Source organism: Loxodonta africana, chromosome 11 (genome assembly GCF_030014295.1).
Source record: "Loxodonta africana isolate mLoxAfr1 chromosome 11, mLoxAfr1.hap2, whole genome shotgun sequence".
Taxonomy (NCBI): domain Eukaryota; kingdom Metazoa; phylum Chordata; class Mammalia; order Proboscidea; family Elephantidae; genus Loxodonta; species Loxodonta africana.
The window spans coordinates 61,367,915-61,394,315 of NC_087352.1; the positions used below are offsets into that span (position 1 = coordinate 61,367,915).

A 26,401-nucleotide genomic window follows, 5' to 3' on the forward strand; every position below is an offset into this window, starting at 1 on the left:
ACATCAAAGCGGTCTCCGCTTAGTGAGATGCCGCCGGTCTTGTGAAGCAATCCAGAGCCAAGAGTCACCACTGTCGGTCAGGCCGACTGTGGGTATAGTTGGGGCTCCAGGAACAGAGGCAAGGTTCACCCTGTCGCCAGGGCTTGATCTGTCAGGGAGGACTCAGTAGGTGCTACTGGGGAGAATGAGGGCAAGACATGGCTTCAGGAATGAGTGTGGCAGGTGAGGAATATAGCAGCAAGACCAGCCTGACCTCAGCAGGGGCTCTTGGGGGAAGGGTAGGGAAATGGCACAGGACAGGAGGGAAGGCTGGATGTGGAAGCTGCAAAACCCAGCGAAATCTGAGTTGCTGGAATCCATCTGGTTGTGATTAATCAGGGCCTGCCTTCTGTACTCCTATTTCCAGTTCTCTGGTCTCCCCCAAGATTCACAGTTGTACCGGATTGTAATAGAAGGATGTGCTATACCTGCAGAAATCAAGTTAACCGTCTTATCTTCTGTGTCTTTTAGGCTCTGAATGCTCTGGAATCCATGACATCAAATAAGCAGTATGTTGAATACCAGGATCAGATATCTCAAGCTGCCAAGTTTATAAAGCATCCTGGCCATTGCCTCCAAGATGGGAAAAGCTTCCTGGCTCTTCTCGTTAACTGTCTCTATCCAGAAGTGCATTATTTGGACAACATACGATAGTACACCGAGGCCCATAGAAAATCTGTTGTTTATGTTTACATTTAACTTTGCTGTTGCACAAGGAACTTTGCTCAGTTTCACTGCAGAGCTCAGTTCAGCCAATGAGTAGTGACTGGGATGCACGCTGCAGGCCCTGGAAAACTACTGTGCATGTACGCGTGTGTGTGTTTTATTAGCCCCTAAGACTTCCCTAGAACTTTTTAGTTTTTATGTCATCCAACAAGAGACACTTAGTAAGTTCCACTTGGGGACAGTACCCCTCACAGTTGCCGAATTCACCAGTCATCTCACAAGACCCCAGGGTGGGGTTCTTTGTATGTCTTCACTTCTGCCTCCTCTGGTTTTGTTGAAATGTGAAGACTTTGGGCGTCATGTAGAAGCCTCACTTTTGAACACCGTCTGAGTTCTTCCAAAGTAAAACATACCAACTTTGAAAATGTCTGCGTTTCTCAAAAGTGAGGAAATACATCAGCTTAAAGGAATTGTGTTACCTGTCTAAGAAGGGAGTTAAGAGTGCTGAGCTAGTCAGGAGCCACATTCACGACTGCAGGTCCTCTGTTTCCAACCACTGCTAACAACTGACAATAAAAGACTGGCATTTAAAGTGAGTCATTGTCTAGAATGTGACCACTTGATCCTGGGTGTAGCGGACCCAGGAGATGGTGTCAGGTTTGTCTCCATCCAGCTGTGTGTCCTCATGGAGAGGAGCCATCCATCCACGTCGGGGTTGCATGCTGAAGGTTTGTGATGAGAATCCTGGGCACAGTGTGTTTTCCTTGGTCCGTGTGGTGGAGTGTGTAGGCGGGACTTACTCTCCACTTCGTTGCCATTCCTCCATTCCTCTTGATCCTTCTCCCAGCCCTCCCGTCGTTCCCATCACTCACTCAGCTCCTGTCAGCGTCCGAGTTTGTAACTCCTGATAGACACTACACTGGGTATCTGAAGGCCCACTGCTGAGAGAGACTGAAGACTGGATGATTCTGTAATCCCTACTTGTTTCTTCATTCTCTGTTTAAACTCAAAAGAAGATCGTGGACCTGCGGAAATGTGTCTTTGGAAATCGAATCAGAGCAGGAGACTTGCTGAAGTTTGGCTTTTTTTTCAGTAGTGATGTGCCTTCTGTTGTTAACAATGCATCCATTACCAAAGCCTGTCTGTAGTGTTGCCTTGTTCTGTTGCTATCTTCTCGCTCATGTCATTTCCCCCAAGAATTAGCAAATTGACTTCTGTACTCATATTTGTAATTCTTTTGGCTCAGACTTGATTTTATTTGTCCGGCTTGCATAATGTTTCTTTTGTTTATGGGTTATCAATAGCCCAAGAACACTTACTGAAGAATGGCCAGTCACTGACAGCTTATTGTGGGATGCTAGTGATACAGGTTAATGGAGCGATAACCTCTTCTCAAGTCTCTTTTTTGGAGTATTTCCCCAGCATTTGGAAGTATGTAGGGGCCCTTCTTACTGAATTTCTGTAGTTGGGCAGAAGAATTCCACCTCACAGACCTGCTCTGGAGCTCTGATAAAGATCATCCCTGTTCATCCTCCCAAGTGTTGTTAACCCCAGTGGCCACCTCAGAGTTGACCTGTCTTAGAGCTTTGCCTTGTGCTTGCTTCTTTGTCAGATAATGTTTCTCCACCGTCAAAATTGGTCGTCTTCCCTGGGAAATTTTAGAAGCTGTGAACAATTTGAATGGTTGGTTTGAGAACAGTGATTTTCTCACAGGAAATATTTGGTGTGCTGTTTTCTTTGAGGAGGATGTAATTGTGGATCTCCTAGAATGTGAAATTTTTGAGTGACAGTATGTACATTTTAAAGAGAAGTTTAACCTGTTAATTTGAAAGTTTATAATATTTGTAATGTATTTTGGTCTGTAAAAACCATAAAAAAAAAAAATTTGGTGGTAGCTGGTAACCCAATTTACAAGGCTATCACAGTTTCTTATAAAGCATCTCAGTTGTTAAAATCCATGTAGATCTTAATGCCTGATGTCACCAAATTTATTTGACATTGTAAAGATGATCGGAGATGGTCAGTGAAAGTACTCCCTCATTAACTTCTTCATGCTCAACATTGGAGAGTTTACTCACTGCCTAGATTCCTGTGAGAGGTTCTAGGCTACGAAAGTGCTTCAGAGACACTGAGATAGTTCAGAACATGACAGCACTGCTGTAGACTCTTGGAAAAGAAGGAAGCAGGTAGACCAGCATGCTCTATAGCTTTCAGGGGTAATGAGCAAAAACAGTCTGCTGCTAGAGTGCAGGCAGCACCATTTCAGAAACAGTGACGTGCCTTGCAGGTAGATACCTGGACCGAGCCCAAGGCCTGCCTTGTGTGTTGAGCAGTGTTGAAGGTGAACTTGTGCACGTTCCAGGCCATCAGATGAGGCCATCAGAGGCCTCTTCAGATGAGGATGTCTAACAGCTTCTGAGAGGAGGGGGCAGCACTTTGGTCTCAATGAAAAGCATCTTTTCTGCTTCTCCACTCACCATTCCTCACTCTGGGGTACACAAAGGATGGGTCAGAGAATCAGACTTGATCCTCCTTATCTATTGCTCCACCTCCTAACTCCGGAATTAGCGAACGGCTGAAAGCTGGGAGGCACAGAGCACTGAGGGAGGGAAGTCTTGCAGATGCGCCTGCAGAGCCTGATGGTGGCAGCTGGAGCCAGGACCCACCCATACATGTTTCCCAAGCTCCTGCCACACTCAGGACCTCAACCCGGAGACATGGCTCATTTCTTATTTTCATGGTCAGTTTGTTGGCTCATTCACAAGGCAGTCAATCTACAGCTACTTCTCCCTCTCCTGAGTTGTGCCTCAGTCTCTCAGTTCTTTGAAGTTGGGGGAATCCTAGTCCAGAAAGTAAAAACCCACAGACCAGCCCAGCCTCACTGTTACCAAGTGTCACCTTCCTCATTCTCCTGATCAGTCACCAAAATCATTGCTGTCCATGTTGTACCAGTTAGAGTGTCGGAGACTGTTATGGATTGAATCGTGTACCCCCAAAATGTGTGTCAACGTTGCTAGGCCATAATTCCCAGTATTGTGTGGCTGTCCATCACTTTATGATCTGATGTGATAATCTTACATGTTAAAAATCTTGACCTCCATGATGTCAGTGAGACAGGATCAGAGGCAGTTATGTTAATGAGCAGGACTCAGTCTATAGGATTAGGTTGTATCTTGAGTATATCTCTTAAGATATAAAAGAGAATCGGCCAGAGAGGAAGGGGACCTCTACCACCAAGAAAGAAGAACCAGGAGCCGAGTGTATCCTTTTGACCTGGGGTCCCTGCACTGAGAATCTCCTAGACCCCAGAGAAGATTGATGCCAAGACACATGGAGATTTCCAAGAAATGCTGGGCCCATAGATGTTGAAAGGGGACAAGAACCTTCCTCCAGAGCCGACAGAGAAAGCCTTCCCCTAGGTTGGGGCTGTGAATTTGGATTTCTAGCCTCCTAAACTGTGAGAGAATAAATTTGTTTGTTAAAGCCATCTACTTGTATTTCTGTTATAGCAGCACTAGATAACTAAGACAGTGATACACAGTTTTTCATTGGGTTTTTAATTATAAAATGAATTATTTCTTCTGGAACCTGAAGCAAATGTCATAGAATCACAGATTCTTAGAAGGGGCATTAAAGCTCATCTGGACCCACCTTCAGCAGGAAATCCCCAACAAGGGATCCTTCAGCCTCTCTCCGACCCATCCTAGTGACTTGTTTTAGCTTAGTCCCTCGTGGGCAAGTCCATGTGATTAGAAGGCTGTATTTGTAGTTTTTTCTGATACTGAGCTGAAATTGGCCTCCTGGTAACCATGCCCATTGATCATGCTTCCATCTGGAGCAATCCAGACTGGGGTACTCTTGCCCTAACAGCAACCCTTCAGACATTTTCAGATCTCATCACCTCTCTGATAACACTCACCCCATAGTCCTCTCCAGGCTAGATGCCCCCATGCCTTTAGGTAGTCCTCTTCCACCATAATGGTATCTCATCGGGCTGGACTTTTGAAAAAGTATCTAACTTTGTGTTTTTCTAAAAGGGCTGTGTCTGGGATTAGCAGGGCCAGGAGTAGGGTAAGGCAAGTGAGGCACCTAGGGTGTAAAATTTCAGGATGTGCTCACTGTAGGCATTTCCTTGCAGGGCCCCAAAAGCATGCCCCCTTCCATGTTGTGCCCTAGATGCCTGGCTTGCCTCACCGTAGTCCCTGTCCTGGGGATTAGAGTTTCACTAGCTGTGGTCCAAGCAATGTGGTTTGCTCCCCTGGACACTGAGGCAGCGTCAGCTTTTCAGTAGCTGTGCCAGATGGTGGGCAGATTCAGCTAGTGCCTAGTTCAAACTTCAGACCTTGGTTTATATAAGCTGCTGCTGAAGACTGGTCTTGTCCCATGTTTTCATGATAGGTCTAACAATCGATAAGGCACTTTGTGCTTATCCTTGAGAATTGTCTGCTATTGGTTTTGAGCCAACTTTCCAACTTCTGAAGCAGTAGCTGATTATTTTTCTGTTAAATTTGTCCTGTTAAGCAAAATGGAGAATGTAATGTTGGTAAATAAGCATATTGCTTTAAAAAATATATATACTTTTCTGTGATCTTCCATTTGTGTCTGGGTTGTGCTGGGTAAAGTTCTTGGCTTACAGCCGGGCAGTGATACCGACTTTGTTCTGGTCCATGATGATAGAACATGTCCTAGGCATTTGCCTGAGCATCGTCTGTCTTTAAGCACCTATGTTTGAAGTTTTCTTCACTGTGGGTGGGTTACTGATTTCTGATGATAATAACTTGAAGGAAAAAAACCCACTATTTTGGAATAAAGAAGTTGCTAAGGGACATTGTTGATTACTATAACTTTTTGAATGTACAGATGTAATCTCTCTCATTGAGCACTAAGAGAATTTTTCTTCCAGTGGTTTAAAATCACTTATGAGGAGACAAATATTGAACTGCGTTTAACTCTTTTCCTTCGCAAATGTATAGCGTGATCTTTAAAATCATGACTTTATTTTGATCATTAACCTGTGCAAGATTCACTTCTCGTTGTTCAGCATTTTACATGTCTATACACTGGGGTTTTTATATCATAGTGAGAAACAAGAAGAAATGGGGATTGGTTAAGTAAAATTCTGCAAATAAACCTGGTTCAGATTTGATTTACACATGGTAGACATGTCTTGTTTTTGGCAAGTTGGTTGGCAGGTCTTGTTTGCATCCAGAAATCACACTGAGAAAAGTTTGAAATTAGAAGGCTTGTAATGGGTAGAGTCTGTATTCTGTGGTGATATGTCACCACGATGGGCAAGGCCTCTAGTTTCAAAGAGAATTTGAAACTTGAGGGTATAAGAATTGGCATGGATGGAAAGCTACCTGATGATCCCAGAGAGGTAAGGAGAGCCTTCTCGGGTCTGTAATGTGGCCGTGACCTTGGTAGGAGGGGGCCACGGAAGCTGCACAAAGGCTCCCACCACCTGAGTTCCTGAAGTGGGGGAGGGCTGAGCTGCCAGGAGAGGGCACTGTAACCTGAGCGTGGTCGTGGTTGGTCCTGGCAATCTACCATCAGTGGTGGAATATGCTAGGGAGTTCCTCCTTGCTGTTAATTTTCAGTAACATTTGTAAGACACACCTTGGCTGCTGGTAATAACACAACCGAGGCTGACAAAGGGGTGGGAGGGTCTGTACCTTCAATTTGGGATTAACATCAATTTGAGATTTCCCAGGGGCAGAACCTTCTAGGTATAGGGTGTGTTTCCCCCACCCATGCCTAGGTGTGGCCTCTTTTTCCAGATAGAACCACAGGATTTATGAGTGGGAAAGTGCCTTGGAGTTCAAACTGTCCCACCGCCGCCTAGTGTAGCAATGAGGTTAACTGTCTCCAGACCAGTGGCCATCCTTGCTGGAACACTCACTGAAGGTGAAGTGCCCCTCAGGAAGTGGTCCATGCTGCCACAGGCAACTCTGAGAATTAAGAAAGATCTAAGGGATGAAGGAGCCAAGACCTTCCTCCAAAAATGCTCCTCTTCTGAACTCAGCCTTCTCCCCTCTTGACCTTCCTTTGCTAGCCTCAACTCTTTTAGGAAACAGACCCACACTCCTGGTCAGAGTCTATTGGTCAGAGTGAACCAAGACAGTCTCTGGCCTGGACACCATATTTTAATAGAGCCTAACATAGAGTCCCAATCCCAAATGATTCTGAATCCTTGTATTGTCAGATCATGTTTTTCTCCTTTTAAAATACGACAAATAAAGAGAAGGGGGCACAGGAGAGGAGGAAAGACACTGGAGAGAAAACACCAGCAAGGAAAAGACAGAGGAAGTGGAAGGAGCTGTGACCAGAGCCATGAGTTCTGGATTCCAGTTGCAGTTTTGTCACTAGACACGTGACCCTGGCCAGATCATTTTCCTCCCTGGGACTTTTTCCTGATTTTAAAATGAAGGTAATTCCGGCCTCACTTTGTCCAGGGCTTTTAGTGAGAAGTATCTGAGATCACAGAGGTAAAGGGACTTTGAGGATGACAAGGGGCTCCAGAAACATGAGGGGCTGTTAATGTTGTTGGGGTGAGGTAGAGGGGGAAGGTTGGACCTAAGTGGCCAGGGCTGGAGCTGGGGACAAAGCCCAGGACTCCTAATGCTCCTAAGGCCCCTTCCAGCCCGGAGGCTGTGGGGATGGTAGGACCGGAGTACTCACCGTGGCCCTGCCTCTCGTCCACTCTGGCTAAGGGAATATACTTGAAAACTTGGCCCCAACCGCCTCTCCAGCCAAGTCCTTGTCTTCATCTCCAGGCAGGGCCTACCTTCATCATGGATCGTCTTATGGGCAGTTTCTTCTCATGTAGCTACATCTAGTTTTACAACATAGATTATCAGCTCCTTGAGGCAGGGAAAGCATGATGGACCCTTGGTGGACCTGGGGGGCATCTGAGCAAGGTCTGCCTCTTCCTCCCACTGCTATCTCTCAGTCATTGCCTGCCTTGAGAAACCTTCTGGTGGGCGCCTGAGAATAGAGGGAATCATGCTTGTCAGAAGCCCGTTTGGGAAAGAGAGGGCTCCTGTTCATGGCTCTCTGTGCTGAGGAAGGGGAAAGCCCTAGCTCTGCATCCTGCACCACCCTGGGAAGTCCAGTCTTGAAAACACTGGGTCTCAGAAATTGTTTCTCTCCTTGACTTTGTGGCCCTAGGACGTTGTGCTAAGCCTATGGCCCTGGTCCTTGCTTGTCAAGGACAGAGCCCTGGATGCTCCGAGAGTATCAGATGCAGAAGGACAGGCAGCTCTGATCCACTCAGACCCTTCACAGGGACAGCGCCAGGTACCAAGGCCAGCACCATTCACCCTGGCGTCTGACCTGCCCACTGCTCCAGCGTCAGCTGACCCCACCCTACCTCTACCTCACACTCCAGCAGCTGTCACCTGCTTCAACACCACACTGTGTCCGACCTCCTGGTCTTTGCTTAGACGGTCCCTTCTGCTTAAAAGCCTTCTTTCTTACCTCCCAACCTCTCTTTGCCCCCATTTGCATGGGCAACTTGTACCATCTCCACATCCCCTCCTCCAGGAAGCCTTCCCAAGACTGGGCCAGTTGCCCCTTTCATGTGCCCCCTTCCCATAGCACCCCCTGCTTACCTCTATTGTTGCCCTTACATGATTTCCCAACTCCTGGTCTGTGCCCTTCGCTAGCCCGAGAACTCCTAGAGAACTCCTGTGAAGTCAGCAGTGCTGTTCCTAAATGCTTCGGGCTTTCCCCCTTACAGGTGCAACGTCAAATTGCACTGCCTGGTTCTCTGTGGGTGAGTGGGGCCTGTGGCTAGTTCTGGCCAATGAGCTATGACTACAATTGGAAGACTGTTTTACCTCTGGCCCAGTAATCGGCAACATTAGAGATGGTGGGGTGCTGAGTAACTACTGTGAGCAAAGCCCCTGCCAATCTGTGACAGGCAAGAAACAAGCCCTTGTTGTTATCAGCCACTGTGATTTTGGGCTTTATTTGTTACCGCAGCACAACATACCACCCTGACTAGTGTTGCTGTTGTTGGGTGCCATCAAGTCAATTCCAACTCACAGTGACCCCATGTGACACAGCAGATCTGCCCAATAAGGTTTTCTTGGCCATAATCTTTACAGAAGCAGTTTGCTGGGTCTTTCTCCCATGGAGCTTCTGGGTTGGTTTGAACTCACCAACCTTTCAGTTAGCAGCGGAGCGTTTAACTGTTGCACATCCAGTGCTCCTTACCCTGAGCAATACACATGCCTGACTTATTTTCGTAGCCTCAAACACCTAGCCCAATGCCTAGCTCAAAGCAGACATATAAGAAGTAATTCCTATCACTATTCTTCTTGGCTGTGAAACTGGCCTCAAAGACTAGGCAGATGTTCCAATACACACCACCCCTGTGTACTTAACTTCTTGCCTTGTGACACAGGACTCTCCACAGAGGTGGCGAAAGTACCCCCATACAAGGGGTTACACATGCCGACTCCTCTGACTTCTTAGCAGCCCACACAGGCTCTTGCATGGATCCCAAGTCACCCAGAAGAGGAGAGCTGACACCACCCACTTGCCCTAGAGAAGACTCTGGCCAGAGAGGACACTTATAACCCCTGCCTTACTCATTAACTTATGAAGATAGCCCTCAGCCTTTGGGCCATCTCCCCTGAAAAGCATCAGAGAAGACCCTATGCTGACTTTAGGTTGACATCCCAGCTTTTGGAAAAGTTCCAGAGGAAGAAAGTTTGTCCTCATTGCCTTCTCTGTGATGCTTTCCTCTCGCCAGCTTGCCCAGGTCCCAAGCTTGCCTGCGCCTGCCTCTGTAAGCCCTCTTCCTAAGCCCCAGGCACTGCAGGAATGTGATCAGCTAATTCACACTGAAGTGTAAATACCAGATGCAACACCCCTCCAAACCAGCCTGGCAGGACAAGGGCAAATGGGGGCGAGACTGCCAGCGCTTTTGAACTTGGCACAGGTTGGGAGGATTCAGATTGCAGAGGGTCACAGCCGTGGCTGTTTGATCCTTGGGGACCCTGCAAGCCCAGGCCTCCCCTCGGGCCTCCCAGCTTCTGGTCCCTGAGAAGAGTGACTATCAGGAGCTTTGAGCTAATGGGTGTTTTGTTCCGTTTTCAAAGCAGTGCAGGGCAGCAGATGGGGTGTGAGGTGGGCAGAGGGTATATGATAGTCCCAGAGGAGTTCCAGGAGGCAAGGGCTCCAACCCTTTTTCTGCCATGATCCCAGAACTTGATGTTCCTCTGATCACAGGTTTGCATAACCTCAGCCCTGAAGCCCCATCCCCAGGCTTGTTCTCTGGAACCCACCGTCATCTTCAAGGTTGGTGTGGGGGCCACACCTATCCAAGACACCTCTGCATGTCCAAGGCTGCTCAGCAAGGAGGGCCTGCAACACCCTCACATCTGTAGATAGCTTTGTACTTTCTGAAGTCCCTTCATATCCATGATTTCCTCAGATCTTCATAGTCCTGCCAGCCAAGGGGGAAGAATAGTGAAGAAGAGAAGAAAGGGTCCCAGTCCACTCAAAAAGTCAGTGACGGGGCCAGGACACAGCTTGGCCTCCAGACTCCATGACTGGTTTCCTGTCTGTGTTACTGTGGTGTTCTAGGTCAGAAAGGGCAAAAGAGCTATTCAGGAAGTTGCACACTGGAGCTCACCCATGTGTGCACACACGCACACACACACTTTCAAAATGCTGGACTCACTGACATGGGGGCTTCAAGACAGAGACACCCATGTAGGAGATTAGTTGAGTGTCTGTGGGTGGGGTCCTGACTCCCTGAGGGGCCTCCAGTCTGGCAGCTGCCAGGTGCCTGGGCCTCAAGGGCTGTACCAGCCACACCTCTTTTGGTCTTCCCTTCTTGTGCTGCACACGTGGCTGCCAGTGGGCCGAGAGGCTCGTCATGGTGAACATGGGGAACACACGGCTGCTGGTGGGCTGCGGGGGCTCATCTGGTTCAAATTTTCATAGTTGGACTCCTGAGCCTGGGGCCTGTGGACAGGAGAAAGTTGATGGACCACCTGACACAGGAGGTAGGTTCCCGCCTGCCCAACCACACCCCATCATGGGCCAGAAAGTAGAGATGAGACTGTGAGGCAGTGGGGCTGGAACCCACAGGACTTGGAGACTAACTGATGTTGGAGGCCAGGCCTGGTGGAATCCAAGGAATAGGGAAGGAGGGGACTACGCTGGTCACAGAATCTCAGACCAGTCTCTCATCCTCTTCACCAACTGCCCCTCCCAAAGGGATTTCATCTGTGGCTTCCAAAACCAGCTCTAAGCCTCTGGCCTCCCACCTGAGCTCCCACTGCTTTCCTGACTTCTCTCTGAGACATCTTAACACTCATTACAATCCTAAGTGTCCTCAGGGCTTCTTGTGATTCCTGTCCCCACAACACGCTCCTCCACTGGGCCCAGGGGAATTGAGGGGCAGGGGGGCGGAAGGAGGTGGGGTTGCTCACTTACCGTGGTGGAGTATCCTGGGTGACTGGGTGCTCTGTGTGAGGGACAGAGAAAGGAGGCATGAGTCTCCAGCCACCATGCACCACCCACCCTGCCCACCCACCCCCACCCCCACCCCCACCCCCACCCCCACCCCCACCCCACCCCCACCCCCACCCCATGGTTGAACGTGCAACAAATGGCAGCCTAGCAGGGTGGGAAGAAGTGCCATTTAAGCCTCTGCTTGAAAGATGACCAGAACTTAATGAGCAGAAGGGTGGAGGGAAGAGTGGTCCAAGAGAAGGAACCGCTTGTTCTAAGGCCCCTGAAGCACAAAATGCTTGGTCAGTTTGCAGAAGTGGTGTGAGCAGCCAGGACAACTCTGATACATTTTAGATTTCACCCCAGGACTATTTGAGGCCAGTGCTGCTGACCTGGTCTGAGAGGCTCTAAGAGTCCCAACTGTGGGCATGGGGCAAATATCCTGCCAAGTTCAACTATAGCAGTGTGGGATGAACTGCAGCTCGTTATACACACTACTGGTCACCATCCACCACTGTGCACACGCCACTAGGAATGCCATTCACCCTGTTTTCCTGCCTCATGCTTACCTATATATTTTAATTTAGCTCGCACCTTACTTCTTGGGTAAAGCTTTTCCTCCTGGCCCCTATCCAGGCTCCCACCAGAGTAAGGCACACCATACTCCTGGCTTCCAAAGTACCTGAGTCTGCACTTCTCATAGCTTAATGCAATTATTTGCTTACTCCTCAGCATCCCATTTGAGGGCAGGGGACCATGTCTTGATTTCTTATTCCCAGCACTTACACAGCACATAGTGCTCAAGATGCTGGCAGTCACATAACTGAACGGTGCTATTTGGGAAAGCCTACCCTAACAGCCCTTACAGAGGAGTCATTTATGGGGTGGTGGCAAAGGTGGGAGGCCCTGGGTGGTGCAAACAGTTAATATGCTTGGCTTCTAACCAAAAGGTTGGCAGTGCAGGGCCACCCAGAGGTGCCTTGGAAGAAAGGTCTGGTGATCTACTTTGAAAACTGAGCCACTGAAACCCTATGAAGCACAGTTCTACTCTGACACACATGGGGTCACCAAGAGTCAGAATCCACTTAGAACTGGTGGTAAAGGGGTGGACTCTGGAGTTAGACATGACCAGATTCTAGCTCTGTGGCTCTAAGCAAGAGACAAGTTATATAAACTCTTCGAGCTTCAGCGTCCTTATTGTAAAACGAGGCTCACGCTGCTTCCCACCTCCTCTTGACGCAGGGAGCGGAAATAACGTGAAGCGCAGGCGCAATAAACGTTTTGGCTTTGTCAATCCTGGCGGTCTTGCCTGACCCGGCCAGGACGCACACACCTGGGCGGTGGCGGGCAGCGCGGGCGGCCAGGACGCCGAGCAACAGCAGGGCCTTGAGGCCGAGCGCGCCGAGCGGCAGGGCGAGCGCCGAGGCCCCGCTGGTGCCGCGGAAACGGAACAAGTAGACGCTGGCCTCTGCGCGGCCCAGGCTGTTGGCGGCCGTGCACGTGTAGCGGCCGTCGTGGGCCAGCTCCGGCAGCTCGGCTGTCACCTGGTGGCCGTGAGCGGGGACAGGTACGGTGGCCGAGCTGTTGCCCAGGGCCGGGCCGGACCATACGAGGGCGGGCGGCGGCTCCCCCTCGGCCGTGCAGAGCGCGTGGAAGGTGTGCGTGGGGCCCGGCAGCACCGAGATGTTGATGATCCGCGGCGGGGCTACGGGAGAGAAGACGACGGCGTCACGGCCAGGGGCAGCTCTCCCTGCCCCCTTTGGACGCTGGAGAGCTGGAGGGGTCGGAGCCACAGAGAGGATGGAGTGTCCCTCTGGCACCAGGTTGCCTGGTGAGGCCACAGGAGTGCGCCTTGGGCAAGCTACTCAACCTGTCTGTGCCTCAGTTTCTCCGTTTGTAAAATGGGGATCATAATAGCACTTACCTTATGAGGTTGCTGAGATTTGGTAAATTAATACATGTGAGGTGCTTGGAATAGGGCCTAGCCCATAAGGAGTGCCCAGTAAACGGTGGTTATTACTGCCTAGTACAGGGCTGGGGGCTGTCAGCTGGTGTGATTTCAAGGGCATCGCCCACTCCCAGACAACCTCACCAAATTTTACAGTTGCGACTGATGACTGACTCCGCTGGACAGCACTGTCCACCCTGGGAAGAAATGGGAATGCACTCTGAGAAGCTGGCCAGCCAGGCCAAGAGCAGAGTCAGACTTGAACCCAGAACTCCTGGGTCTCCCATGCAGTGGCTCCAGCATTTGTAAAAATTACCCAGGTAATTCCATTGTGCAGCCAGGGTGGAGAACTACTGCTCTAGGGACAGGGACAGGGACCTTGGTTCATGCATCTCTGACAAAGTGCTCCTTGTGCACCCCTCGGAGGGCTATGGGTGCCTGTCAGTGCACTTAGCACACACCCCATTGTAGCTCTTGCCGTATTTAGGATTATTGTTTACTCATTTTTCTCTCCCTCTAGTCTGGGAGCAGGGAGCCCTGGTGGTGCAAAGGTTAAGTGCTCAGCTGCTAACCAAAAGGCTGCCAGTTCAAACCCACCTATCGGCTCCATGGGAGAAAGACCTGGCAATCCACTACTGTAAAGGTTACACCCTAGAAAACCCTGTGGGACAGTTCTCTGTCACATGGGGTTGCTACGAGTCGAAAATCAGCTCGATGGCACCTAACAATAACAAGCTACTGGGGACAATCATTCTCCATGAGCTTCATTGAAATGCCTAATCCAGGGCCCCACCCCAATCCCTTCCTGGAGCCAGGATTCTGCATTTATTATTATTTTAAAAATTAATTTTGTTGTTGAGAATATACACAGCAAAACATACACCAGTTTAACAGTTTCTACATACACAGTTCAATGACATTTATTACGCTCTTCAAGTTGTGCAACCATTCTCATCCTCCTTTTCTGAGTTGTTCCTCCCCCATTAACATAAATTCACTGCCTACCTAGGTTCCTATTTAATCTTTTGATTTGCTGTTGTCAGCTTGAGCCCATACAGATAGTTCTTCAAAGAGTATAATGCTCAAGGCAGACTTTTTTTTTTACTAGTTAAGCTAAATTATTGTTTGGTTTTAAGAAAATTTCAAGGGATATTTTTGATTTAAGATTTAAAGATTTTCTCAGGGCAATAGTTTCAGGGGTTCATCCAGCCTCTTTGGCTCCAGAAAGTCAGGAGTCCGTGAGAACATAATCCCCTCCAGGTTTGAGACCCGTGCTCTGGAGGAAAGGGGCCATGTATGATTCCCCATCCCATCCCAGCGGCTAACACAGTGCCTGCCCTTGGGACTGGGCCGCGAAGGGAGGGAAGAAGGGACTGCCCCCCACGCCCGGCAGAGGACGGCCCCGCGTCCCTGTCGCGCTCACCCGTAACGCGGAGCCGGACGCCGTGGCGGCTCTCGTAGCGGTCGTGGACGTCGCCAGCGAACTCGACGCGGCAGAAGTAGCGGCCAGCGTCGGCGGGGACGAGGCGCTCCACGCGCAGCGACAGGTCGTTGCGGCGCGGGTTGCCCAGCAGGCGGAAGCGGCCGTGGCGGCTCAGCGCCGTCTGGCAGAGCTCGCTGCCCCGCGCCGCCGCACAGCGGAACACCTGCGGCCCGGCGTAGGGCTCGCCAGCGCGCCAGATGACCGTCAGCGGCCCGGCGTAATGCCCATGCGGGTGCGTGAAGGTGCAGGGCAGCACCGCCGCGTTGCCCGCCACCGCGCTCACCTCGGCCGGCACCTGCATGGACCAGCGCTGCGACGGCGCGCCTGCGGGCAGGGGGCGCGTCAGCCCTGCCAGGCGTCCAGGCTGGGCCGGGCGCCCCCTGCCCCGGGACCCCGGGGCACCTCGGCCTCTGGGGGCCTGGAAACCCACCCTAAGACTCGAGAAGCGGCCCCCCCACCCCGCCTCCCAGGGTCTGGAAACTCACCCCAGGATTCTAGAGGCATCTCCCGCGGCCTGGACCCCTATGACTCAGGAGGTGCCTGGGCACCCCTGCCTTCTCTGTGGTGACTATTTGCTTCATTCAGGGCGATCCGTACCCAACCTACAGGCCCCATACCGTTCCCCTTAGTTTTTTTCAACAAAACCAACCCTGGTGCGGAAAAACACACACACACACACACAAAACCCCAGAAAAGCCCTGGTATCCTGTGGGTACAATAGAGCCCCCAAAACCCCCAAGATTGATGGTGATAATTATAAAAACACTTACTGTGCACCTCTGTGTTGAGTGGGTTCCCGGTAGTATCTCTTTTAGTTTCCACACATGACCCTAGAGGTAAACATAGTTATCCCCGGGTTACTGGCAGTAAACTGAGGCACAGAGAGGTTGAGTAATTGCTAGGATGAGGCAAGGCTGGCATTCAGACTCAGGACTGCCTGACTCCACAGTCTGCATTCTAGTGCTCCAGCACAGGGAACCTTGGCACTAATCCAAGGAGACCAACACTCCCATTTACAGAGGGGGAAGCTGAGGTGCCTGGTGGCAACAGTATGATTTGAAGCTCACGTGGTGAGTTGGTAGCCAAGACTCCTCTAGAGTCCAGCTCACCTCAAGTAGGCTGTGTTTTCCACCTCCTAAATTGTGAGCAGTGAGCCATGGTTGAACCAAGATCTGAAGGTTGTGCTCTGCCCCCAGTCAGCAGGGGGAACAGCACTCCCATGTTGACCCATATGTGTGCTGGTTTGGGGGAGAAGTGAGCTGAGTGAGTGAGTGGGTATCAGTGCTGGGCCTCAGGAGTGGTACCTTCCCAGGGAGCTGAAGCCTGCCCAGCCAGTGCCCCAGAATGCAGTTCATGTAAAGGGATTGCAGCATCTTTAAAGGGAATAATATCGCAGTTTTTGTGTTGCCCAAAACCGAAAAACAAACAAACCCGTTGCTGTTGAGAAAATTAGAACTCATAGCGACCCTATAGGACAGAGTAGAGCTGTCCGCATAGTTTCCAAGGAGCGCCTGGCAGATTTGAACTGCCAACCCTTTGGTTAGCAGCCATAGCACTTAGCCACTACACCACCAAGGTTTTCTGTATTGCCAAAGGGCTTTGCAAACACAGCTCTCTCCCATACACCAGACCATGTCACAGGACTCTCAGAACACCCAAGGGGAGAGGTATTGCTGTAGATAATGAGAATATGAAGGACCAGAGTTACAGGTAGAAGGTGAGAGAAACCCAGCTTTTCTGGCTCCAAGCCTAGTGCTTTCTGAGGTAATTTAGCCCAACTCTCGCCTTGAGCAGGAATATCCCAGTTCCCTGCTGGCAGGCCACTCCCCCAGGAGCTCATCTTATCTTAAGCCTGTCTATGGTTCAGGGCATTGTACTGTCACATGACTGCCACTGCGCTTTGGAGGGCGTCCATCCTGATGGCTCTGCAGTCTTCCATCTTGGCTATTCTAGACCTGTTCAGCCTTCCCTCCACTGGTTAAGGAAGTCTGTAGTGTCCTGTGTGGGTGGCCTTGGGTGGCTCCAGGTGTGGCCTGAGGTGTGCTAGACTAGCCCAGTGTGGTATGAGTCCAACAGTACTGCCTCAGGTGATGTGAACTGTGTCCTGAAGTAAAATCACACTTGGGGCTCATGTGGAGCTCAAAACTGAGTAAAACTACAAGTTTATTTTTCTTACACAATCTGCTTTAAAGCCAAATCTCTCTTATTCTGGACAAGTAGAATTGTGGTTTTTAATGCAAATGGAGGGCGTTGCATATATCCCTGTTCAGAGCTTGTTTGCTCAGCTGTTAATAGTCTAGGGGCCTAGTTCCAAATCTGAGAAACGCTGTCTGGGATTTACTGGTTCAGTCAGTACTGCCAGATGTAGAAAGCATGTCCCTTATCTGGAGGCTCAGCCCTGCCTCCGTTTCCCTGCCACTTTCACCCTCTCTGACCTCAGCCTCCTTTGACCTTCTGCATCTTGCTGGCATCACATGGCCAGGCAATGAGTCTCAACCTATTGTTTGCCAATGTGCATTCATCAGTTCAGCTGACATTTATCCCACATGTCCCCACTCTGCGCCAGGCATTGGGATGGAGCTAGGGTTACAAAGATGAACAGGACCCGTTATCAATCTGCTGGGGCCCACAGCTCAGGGCAGGAGACAGGTAGGCAAACACATAATTACGCACCAGCCTGCCAGGTGCACTCATGAAGGACATGAACAATGTTCCCTCTGTGTGAACATCGGTCCTCACTCACCAGCTGTTTCCCTCATGTCTCCATGGAGTTGTTCTACAGGAGGTGGCCTTCCCTTAGCCCCAAGCCTGGCCCTGGCCCTCTCTCAGCATGGGCATTGCTTGTTTCTCTGTGTCTCTCCCACGTCCCCAGAAGCTCTGGGAGGGCATGGACCATGTCTGTGCCACTGTTTTTGTGTTGCTACTACCCAGCACAGGAGTCCATGAGTGGTCCAAATGGTTAAATACTCGACTACTAGATGGAAGGTTGCAGTTTGAACCCACCCAGAGGTGCCTCGGAAGACAGGCCTGGCAATCTCCTTCCGAAAGGTCACAACCTTGAAAACCTTATGGAACAACTGTAGTCTGCACACATGGGGTTGCCATGAGTTGGAATTGACTGGAAAGCAACTAACAACAGAATTGCCTAGCACAGCATTGCCATGTAATAACTGATGTAGAATTGAACAGAGAACAGAAGGGAGAGTGATCGTGGCTGACAGGAGAGGGAGTGCAACAATTAGGGGTGGAGATACACAGATATTAGGTAGGGATTGGTGAACCTGTGAGAGAGGAGAAGCTGTTTCAAAAGAGTTTTGCAGAAAGTGTGGGGTTTTACTAGACCTTGAGGAGGATTTAAGTCATTCTAAGCAAAGGGATGTCCTCCTCTAGGGACTGATCCCTCTTGATGATGTGTCCAAAGCAAACAAGTCAGATAACGTTGTGTTGTGATCCATAGGTTTTTCATTGGCTAATTTTCACAAGTAGATCACCAGGCTTTTCTTCCTACTCTGTCTTAGTCTGGAAGTGGTGCTGAAACCTGTCTACCCTGGGTGACCTTGCTGGTGTTTGAAATACCAGTGGCATAGCTTCCAGTATCATAACAACATGCAAGCTACCACAGTATGACACAGTGACAGAGGGGTAGTGATTGGATTTGGATATGTTGGCGATTGTGAAGATGACATAGGACTGGGCAGCATTTTCTTCTATTGTACATGAGGTTGCCATGAGTTGGAGCTGATTTGGTGGTAGCTAAAAACAACAGGCAAAGGAAACAGCATGGGGAAAACCATGGAGGTATGGATGCCATCAGAGAGGGAGCAGGACATGATGGGGTAAGGAGGCCAGAGAACACAGTGCTTTGGGGGATCCCTGGGAGACATTCCTCATCTCACTTAATATGCACAAGAACCCCATAAGGTAGCATCATTAGCTGTTGTTTGGAGAATGGGGAACTGAGGTGCAGAGAGCCCAAGCCTTTGATAAGGTCATTTGCCTAACCAGAAGCAAGAGTGCGGGCTTACCCCAGGTAGCTGTCTCCTTTGGTCACGTTCTTACCTTAACCCTTGCACTGGGTTGTTCAAGGATGACAGCTGAGTTTGGAAACACCCTGAAGTGTGATAAACAGCAGGCCTGGGTGGGTTGTGCTCTGGGAGCAGAAAGGGAACACAGAGGCTCTTTGACCAAGTCCTGCGATCTTGGCCCCCATCAGGAAATTTGTGCTTCCTGCTTGCCTGATGAACAGTGTTCAAAGAGGCGGGCAACGGGGCTCCCTCTCAGACAGGGGTGAGAGTGGGAAGGCCTGGGCAGGAATTACTCAGGGAACACGTGCATTTGTTTTGGCAGGAATCCAAGCTCCCCAGCATCCTGTGACATTTACGGTTCCCCCCTGGCAGCTCACTATGTCTCCTGGGACAGGGAAGGATGACTTTGAGCTAGAACTCTATGACCCCTCATTATAGGGTCTCTCATCTCCCTGCCTCATGTCTGTCAACCTCTGGAGGTCAACAGAAGGCTCACATTCTTCCCATTGCCCAAAATGCCTCCTCTCAATGGTGGGCAGCAGGGCATGTGGAAAACGTGCTAGCTTTGGCACAGCTGGACCAGGTGACAATTCTACTTCCTTCTTTTATCTGTGCCTACCACCTGCTCTGGGCTCGCTCACTCACTCACCTGGTCACCTTTGGGCAAATTACTTACTCTCCCAGGTCTCAGGCATCTCTGCTGAAAATGGGAAACGTAATCCCTCCCTGTTAGGATTGGGAATTGGATGACCCCACCTGTGTAGGTCACCCAGCACGGTGCCTGACGCAGCACACACTCAGTACACATTAGTCCTCTTTCCTCACAAGCCAACCACAGCACACAAATATCCGCTCTTCCACCTGTACGTCTACCCGGAGCCTTTGGAAGATGGAAGATCCTCAGCAGAAGTTCCGCTCCTACACCAACACTGGGAGCCATGCTGTGATACTGATGGCAGTGGCCCCTGGTGGGCATAATCCTATGATGGCCCCAAGATGTCCTGCCCCCTGGTATACATGCCTGGCATAATCCCTGGGACCGTGAATATAGTGGATGTTATTCCTAGGATTAGGTTATTATATAGAACATGGTTGACTTTAAGTTAGGTGTGTCTGACCTAATCACACGGGCCCTTTAAAAGCAGAGAGTTTCCTCCAGCTGGTGGCAGAGGGAAAGGTCAGAGGCGCGTTCCTGCTGGCCTGGAAGAAGGCAACAGCTATGTTGTGACTCCTGATCGAGGGCCTCTAAAGCTGAGAGTGAACCCCGCCCACCTTGATTTCAGCCTGGTGAGACCCTGAGCAGGGAGTCCCTGGGTGGTGTAAACAACTCACTCGCCTGCTAACCAAAAAGTTGGAGGTTCAGGTCTACCTAGAGGTGCCCTGGAGGAAAGCCCTGGCGATCTAATTCCAAAAAGTCGGCCATTGAAAATCCTATGGAACACTGTCCTACTTTGACACACATGGAGGCCCCATGAGTTGGAATTACAGATGTCTGACCTGCAGAACTGTGAGCTAATACACAGGTGTTGTTTTAAGCCACTAAGATTGTGGTACTTTGTTACATGGTGATAGAAAACTAATTGTTGTTGTTAGGTGCCATTGAGTAGATTTTGACTCATGGTGACCTTATGTGACAGAGTAGAACAGCCGCATAGGGTTTTCTTGGCTGCAGTCTTTACCGGACCAGAAGGCCAGGTCTTTCTTCCTCAGAGCTGCTGGCCCTGTATCCTTTTCCACTTTCTAACCTTTGAAGGGAAGCCCTCGCCCAGAATGTGTGCTCACCTGTCCCTGCGGAGCAGAAGTGGCGGAGAGGGGTGTGCTAACCAGTGGTGGGGAAGTGCTTTGGGTCTCTAAGTCAGGGCCGTGCAGCAGGGTGTGAAGACATTGATCTCTGACATTCACATCTGAGGCTCAAGTTGGCATCTTAGATCACGTGAAATACCATAGCCCACTCCTTGCCCTTAACTCACTGGAAAGCTAGTCATTTATTTATTCGTCCATTTATTCCCTCCATAGATGTTTATTGAGGTCTGCTGTGTGCTACCCAGCAGCACCATGGAAGAAAGACCTGGGTATCTACTTTTGTAGAGAAAATCAAGAAAACCCTGTGGATCAGTTATACCCTGTAACACGTAAGGTTGCCATGAGTCGGCATTGTCTCGGCAACAACAGGTTTGGGTTTTTGGTTACTGCTTGCTGTAGGCTCTGCTGGGTGTTGGGGATACAATTACAGCGACAATTAAGATACTAAAGGCTTCCTCAGCATGTTTAGAGTCTGGCCATTGCTCAGCCACTACTTGCTTTTAAATTAGACAAAATTCTAACAAGTTTATTTGATTAGTTTCCCAGACCAGGGAAATACAAAATGAAAAGCTGGGAAGTGGTTTCTGCTTGTAGGCCCCTTGAGAGCATGGAGAAATGACAACTGACATTCAGTCAGGGAGGGAGGAAGGGTTCAGTAAAAATAATGAAAAGATGGCTGAGGACAGAGCTGTGAAAGCACAGCAGTCTGGAGCACAGTAGAGTGGAAGTAAACAGGGCGCCTTCAAACATCACGATATTGCAGCTGGCTCGCACAGAAGACACTCAGGTACTGACCCTGAGAACCATGGGTTCATTGCCATGAGGGGCATCCTGTTGCAGTGACGCATGCCTCAGATGGGGTGTCAGGGGCCTGGGGCTCTAGCCCTGGCTCTGACACTGACTTTGTCACCTTAGACAAGACCCCTCAGCTCTCTGCCTCAGTAGGCTCATCCAGGAAATGACATCTAAGATTCCATATCCAAAAAAATATATTGGGTAAAAATGACAAAAAAGCACATAACACATGTTAGAAATATGTCTATCTGAAATAGAAATAAAAGGCTGTTATTGTTTGTTGTTGTTAGCTGCGGTCAGGTCGGCCCCAATTCATGGGAACCCCGTGCACAACAAAGTGAAACGCTGCCTGGTCCCTGCACCATCCCCATGATTGGTTGCCGATGGCACTGCTCTATCTTGTAGTGCCTTCCAATCTAGGAGGCTCACCTTCCAGCACTGTATTAGACACTATTCTGTTGTGATCCACAGAGTTGTCACTGGCTGATTTTCAGAAGTGGACCCCGGGCCTTTCTTCCTAGTTTGTCTTAGTCTACAAGCTCTGCTGAAACCTGAACAGCAGCGGAGCAACACGTGAGCCTCCACTGACAGACAGGTGGAGGCTGTGCCTGCGGTAGGTTAGCTGGGAATTGAATCTGGGTCTCCCGCATGGAATCATAACACTGAACCATCATCTTAGGCTTTCCGGTGCTTACAAATGAGCCATTAGCTACTCAGAAAACTCACCTAACCCAGTGAGCCCCATCCATGCCTTGACGGTCCTGCACAGCCGTTTACTAGACTCTCCACCATAAGCCTGTTTACGCCTTGTTGTGATGACGGACGTTAAATGGGGAAGGCTGGGGCCCAGCAGCGGGTAACAGCTCCGACATAATCATAATTATGACTCAGCTAAGGATTAGTTGACTGACCCTGGACCTAGTATCCTAAAGCACCATCTCAGTGGTGCCAGGCGGGAAGAGAACACGTGGGAGACAGAAACACAACTGCAGACCTTGGGCGGGCAGAAGCGGAAGCTGGATGGGGTCAGAAATAGAAGTCACGGTTTGGCCTCAGCTGACTGAAGATTTCCACCAGCTCCTCGGTGAGGAAGGAAGCAGGAGCTTGCACGGGAACCTCCCTGTAGATCACTGGCAGTGTGTCCTATGCAATTATGCTTCTGTTAGTCGTTGAGAACACTGATCATCTGTTTCTGTTGCTGACGTTCTCCTAATGCCTGGAGTTAAAAGACCTCTTCAGGGGGCCACAGACCAGAAAGCCTGGTGGTGGTAACGGTGGGGCAATGGCCAGAGGGGCCCCCCCAGGTGTCTTCACCCTCTGAATGGCACTTTAACAAGAATTAGGTCTGCTGGGGTTGGCAGCAGGGAGGGAGAAGGGTGCTGAGAGCGGCAGGGGGTGTTGCCTGGGCCAGATTTCCCCCACTTCTCTTATGTCAAGGATATGCCCCTGGGCCCCACACTCGGAGATGTGCACAGGGCAGTGACTGCCCTACAGGCCCTGTGTTGGATCACCAAGCCCCCTGGGGCTCTCACACTGCACAGTCAAGCTGAGCCTAGTGGGGTGGGGGTGGGAGGGGATCTCCGGCCCAGACCTCTGTGGTTGAGCCATGTGGACAGGCTCAAGACGAACAGCGATCAGGAGGGGCTGTGGTTCAAGGGCTTTGTGGTCTAGCCATGGAACAGTGCTAGCGTTGAAGTGCTAGCAGTTATGAGCCTGCCCATCGGTGTGGCTCGGCCGCCCTGAGTATTTATGTGGTTTGCTTTTTCTCTTGGATATATGACTCCTCATTTTCTTCTAAATCTTTTTGTCTTTGACTGATTCATAGCAGCTGACCCTCTGCAAACTAAACCAAAACACCCCAAAGACTAGCCATTCTCGAAGCTATGGGACATTGGTAATGCTCATTCTCATTTACTGCACAACTACTGAGCACCAGGAACTTGCTTGGTGCTTCAAGCGCATGATTTAATACTTCCTCCAACAACACCACATGCTGCAGTGACGCCATGTTACAGGGCTCAGAGAATTTAGGCAACCTGTCCAGGGCCACACAGCTAATAAATGGCAGAGCCAGGATTCAAAGTTGTGTCTAACGTCACTTGTGTTCTTAACCACTCTCCTATTTGCCAGCCCTGTTTTGGGCAGGACCATTTCCTCCAGCTCCCAGAGTCTAAGTCGGTCCCTTTCTGAATCATTCCAGAAAGACAACTGTGTTAGGTCAGGTTAGGAAAAATAGGCTGTTCCCATCAGCACCCATTGCAGGGCTCTATGCATGGGATAAGGGGCAAGGTGATGTGGTATGGCGTTTGGGTCTAGCCCAGCCAGTTGCTTTTGAATCCGTTCTGACTCATGGCGACCCCGTGTGTGTCAGAGTAGAACTGTGTTCCAGAGGGTTTTTAACGGTGGATTTTTTTGATAAGTAGATCACTAGGCCTTTCTTCTGAGGCGTCTCTGGGTGGACTCAAACAGTCAACCTTTTGGTCAGCAATCAAATGCTTTAACCATTTGCACCATCCAGGGATTCCAGAGTCACATCCACCTGGGTTCAAATCTCAGTTCTACCCTGGACCACTCACTGAACCTCTCTGTGCCTCAGATTCCTCGTCTGTGAAAAGGGAAAATAGTTCCTTTCTCATAGGATTTTAGGCTCAAGTGAGTTAATATATTAAAATGCCCAGTAGTCAGTAAGTGCTATATAGGTGCTCGTTGTTACTCTCCAAGCTGGTTGCTCACTGGAACCTCCTGTGCTAGATTCTAGAGAGGAGGTAAGAGGAGCCTAAGCATGGGAGTTTATAATCCTGTTGTCGAGACAGGACCCGATGTGAGAAATGTGGGCTAACAGCTTGGGACACAATGATGTCAGCGATACCTCAATGTGACACATGATGGCCAGTGGCTACACACATGGTGGCATGGTTGCTGAGCATGGTCATGAAAGGGAAGTCCAGGCTGGGGTTGCAGGAAGGACCTGGGCCCGGAGAGAGGCTCACAAGGGTCACAGCTGTCATTCATCCCAGCCGCCCTCCACTGTGCATCAGAATCATCCAAGAGGATGGCTGCAAATGCAGATTCCTGGTCCTGCTGCCTGATGTATTCTGACTCTGCAGGTCTGGGGTGGAGCCAAAGAATCTGCACCTTAACAAATGCTACCTCCCTTGGGATTCTGATGCAGATGGCCTGTGATGACCCTTTGAGAGACAGTGTTCGGAGGGACACTTTAGTTCACTGAGCTAAGTGACCGATGACATTGCAACCTAAGCCTGCCACAAAGAGTTCCCACTGTGCCATTGGGGCTCCTGCTGAGAGGGCAGGGTGCCCTCTATCCCACATGAAATCATCCCCTCCCTTGCCCCCAACACTGCCCACAACAACCATGTGCTAGTCCTCCCCTCGTCCCCAGGGCTTTCCCATCAAGACACAAAGCACTTCAACGACAGCAACAACTGACCTTTGTTCAGAGCTAGTACCATTTAAGACATCTTCTTGCTCATTATCTCCCTGGATTCTCACAGCAGTGAGTGAGACAAGCAGATGGCGAATAAGGCTGAGAGAAGTCAGGGGGCTGACTCAAGTCAGCTGGAAATCCAAGGCAAAGCCTGGACTTGAACTTGTCGCTGCTGTGGCCTCAGTCCCTCAGAGCCCAGCTCTTCCTCTTCCACAAGCCTAGAGGCTCTGGGCAAACCCGGCTGCCTATGTTCAAGGGGAGAAGACCATGCCCAAAACTTTCTAAGTTTTTATTCTGTTCCAGCATGAGCCAGAGAATGCAAGGAGAAACTCACCCATGGGGATGATGCAGGCCAGGCAGACCAGGAGTTGGATGGGTCCTTCCATGCTGCCTGAGCATCCAGGGACCCTGGGACACCCCCACACTGGGCCAGGCCACCGGTGAGACTCTCTTTGGTGTGGGTGTGGGTGTGGAGGAACGAAGGTGGGAGGGGGTGGGCAGTGTGCCCAGGTCTGCAGGGCCCGCTGGGCTCTGCGGAAGCTGAAGACACTGGGGAGAGGCAGCCAGGCAGCCAGAGGTCTGATAAGATGAGACCCGTGGGGCTTAGTCATGTGGAAAACCAAGAGGGGAACTGCTCGGATGATTTTCCAGGACAGCAAACAGGGAAGTGGGCAGGGAGGATGTGGAATCCTTTCCTGTGACAACTGGCTGCTTTTTCGAAAACTGTTGTTCATATGCTGACCTTCCTTCCTATGTTTTTAGTGTTCTAGGATAGGTTTCTTCTCACTTTACCTCCTTTTCTCTTCTTCTTAACCCCCTTCTGTTTTTGGCAAGATGGGGAAAGAGACCAAGAACAAGAGATTGCCAACATAATAACTCATGGAAGTAAGGCTATGGAAAGCTCTCCACTATTGCTTTCAGGGATCATTTCCCAGATAAACTACCACTCCTAAATAAAATGCACTCAAATTCTCTGTCGGGGTCTGCTTCCAGAAAACCCAACATAAAGCACATAGTCAATTTCTGTCTAGTTGATTCTGACTCATGGTGACATCATGTGCTTCAGAGTAGAACTGCTCCATAGGGTTTTCAGTGGCTTTGACCTTTTGGAAGTAGGTGACCATGCCTTTCTTCCAAGGCAACTCTGGGTGGATTCGAACTGCCAGTGTTTTGGTTAGTAGCCAAGTGCTTAACCGTTAGCACCATCCTGGGGCTCCAAAGGACATAAGGGGCATGACTTTTAGGAAGAGTCATTTTGCTGCCGCTGTTTTACCTTGGCCATATAGAATTTGAAGTGGTGATTACTAATGGAGGAATATTGTCTCCAAAATGTAGTCACCACTGACAGTGGTTACAGTATCAAGTAGCATAAACTGGAATTAGGAAAATTATTAAGCATCATGTCAGTCGCAGCAAGCAAGTCAAAATGTTCGGAACATCAGAATACCACATGGAAATCTCCTGCGATGGAAGCAGAAACTCAGCATCAGTTGGAAGGAGATAGAAAGCTGGAGAGAGAAGCAGCCCAGGCAAGGGGTTGGCAGGGACCAGCCATTTCTAGGGAGTGACGTGCTGCGTATTAGTTAAGGCAAAGGCTAATCTCATGCCTCTTTGTTGCATCAGGTTAGCCTCTACCTTAATGAATACACCTCCTGCTACTCCAAAGAGGCTCCAAATACAATGGCTCAAAGAAAATAGGAGGTGGTTTATCTCTCGTGTGTCAGTCC

General features: G+C 50.0%; 2 protein-coding genes across 7 annotated transcripts in view; one reads left to right on the forward strand and one right to left on the reverse strand.

The window, feature by feature from the left end:
* Positions 1-5,855, forward strand: part of EPG5 (ectopic P-granules 5 autophagy tethering factor) — a 114,183-nt gene extending 108,328 nt beyond the window's left edge. For all 6 annotated transcript variants that reach the window (XM_064294577.1, XM_064294578.1, XM_064294575.1 and 3 more), the window contains one exon: positions 511-5,855. In XM_064294577.1, coding sequence (XP_064150647.1) covers positions 511-693 — 183 coding nt within the window. In that variant the 3' untranslated portion in view covers positions 694-5,855. The remainder of the gene's footprint in view (positions 1-510) is intronic.
* Positions 5,686-25,638, reverse strand: SIGLEC15 (sialic acid binding Ig like lectin 15). Its single transcript, XM_064294581.1, has 6 exons — positions 25,009-25,638; positions 15,377-15,436; positions 14,547-14,930; positions 12,509-12,880; positions 11,158-11,188; positions 5,686-10,683 (listed from the first exon to the last, which is right to left on the reverse strand). The coding sequence occupies exons 1-6, from the start codon at positions 25,406-25,408 to the stop codon at positions 10,593-10,595; spliced, it is 1,338 nt and encodes a 445-aa protein (XP_064150651.1). The 5' UTR covers positions 25,409-25,638; the 3' UTR covers positions 5,686-10,592.
* Between the last annotated feature and the right edge of the window lie 763 nt (positions 25,639-26,401).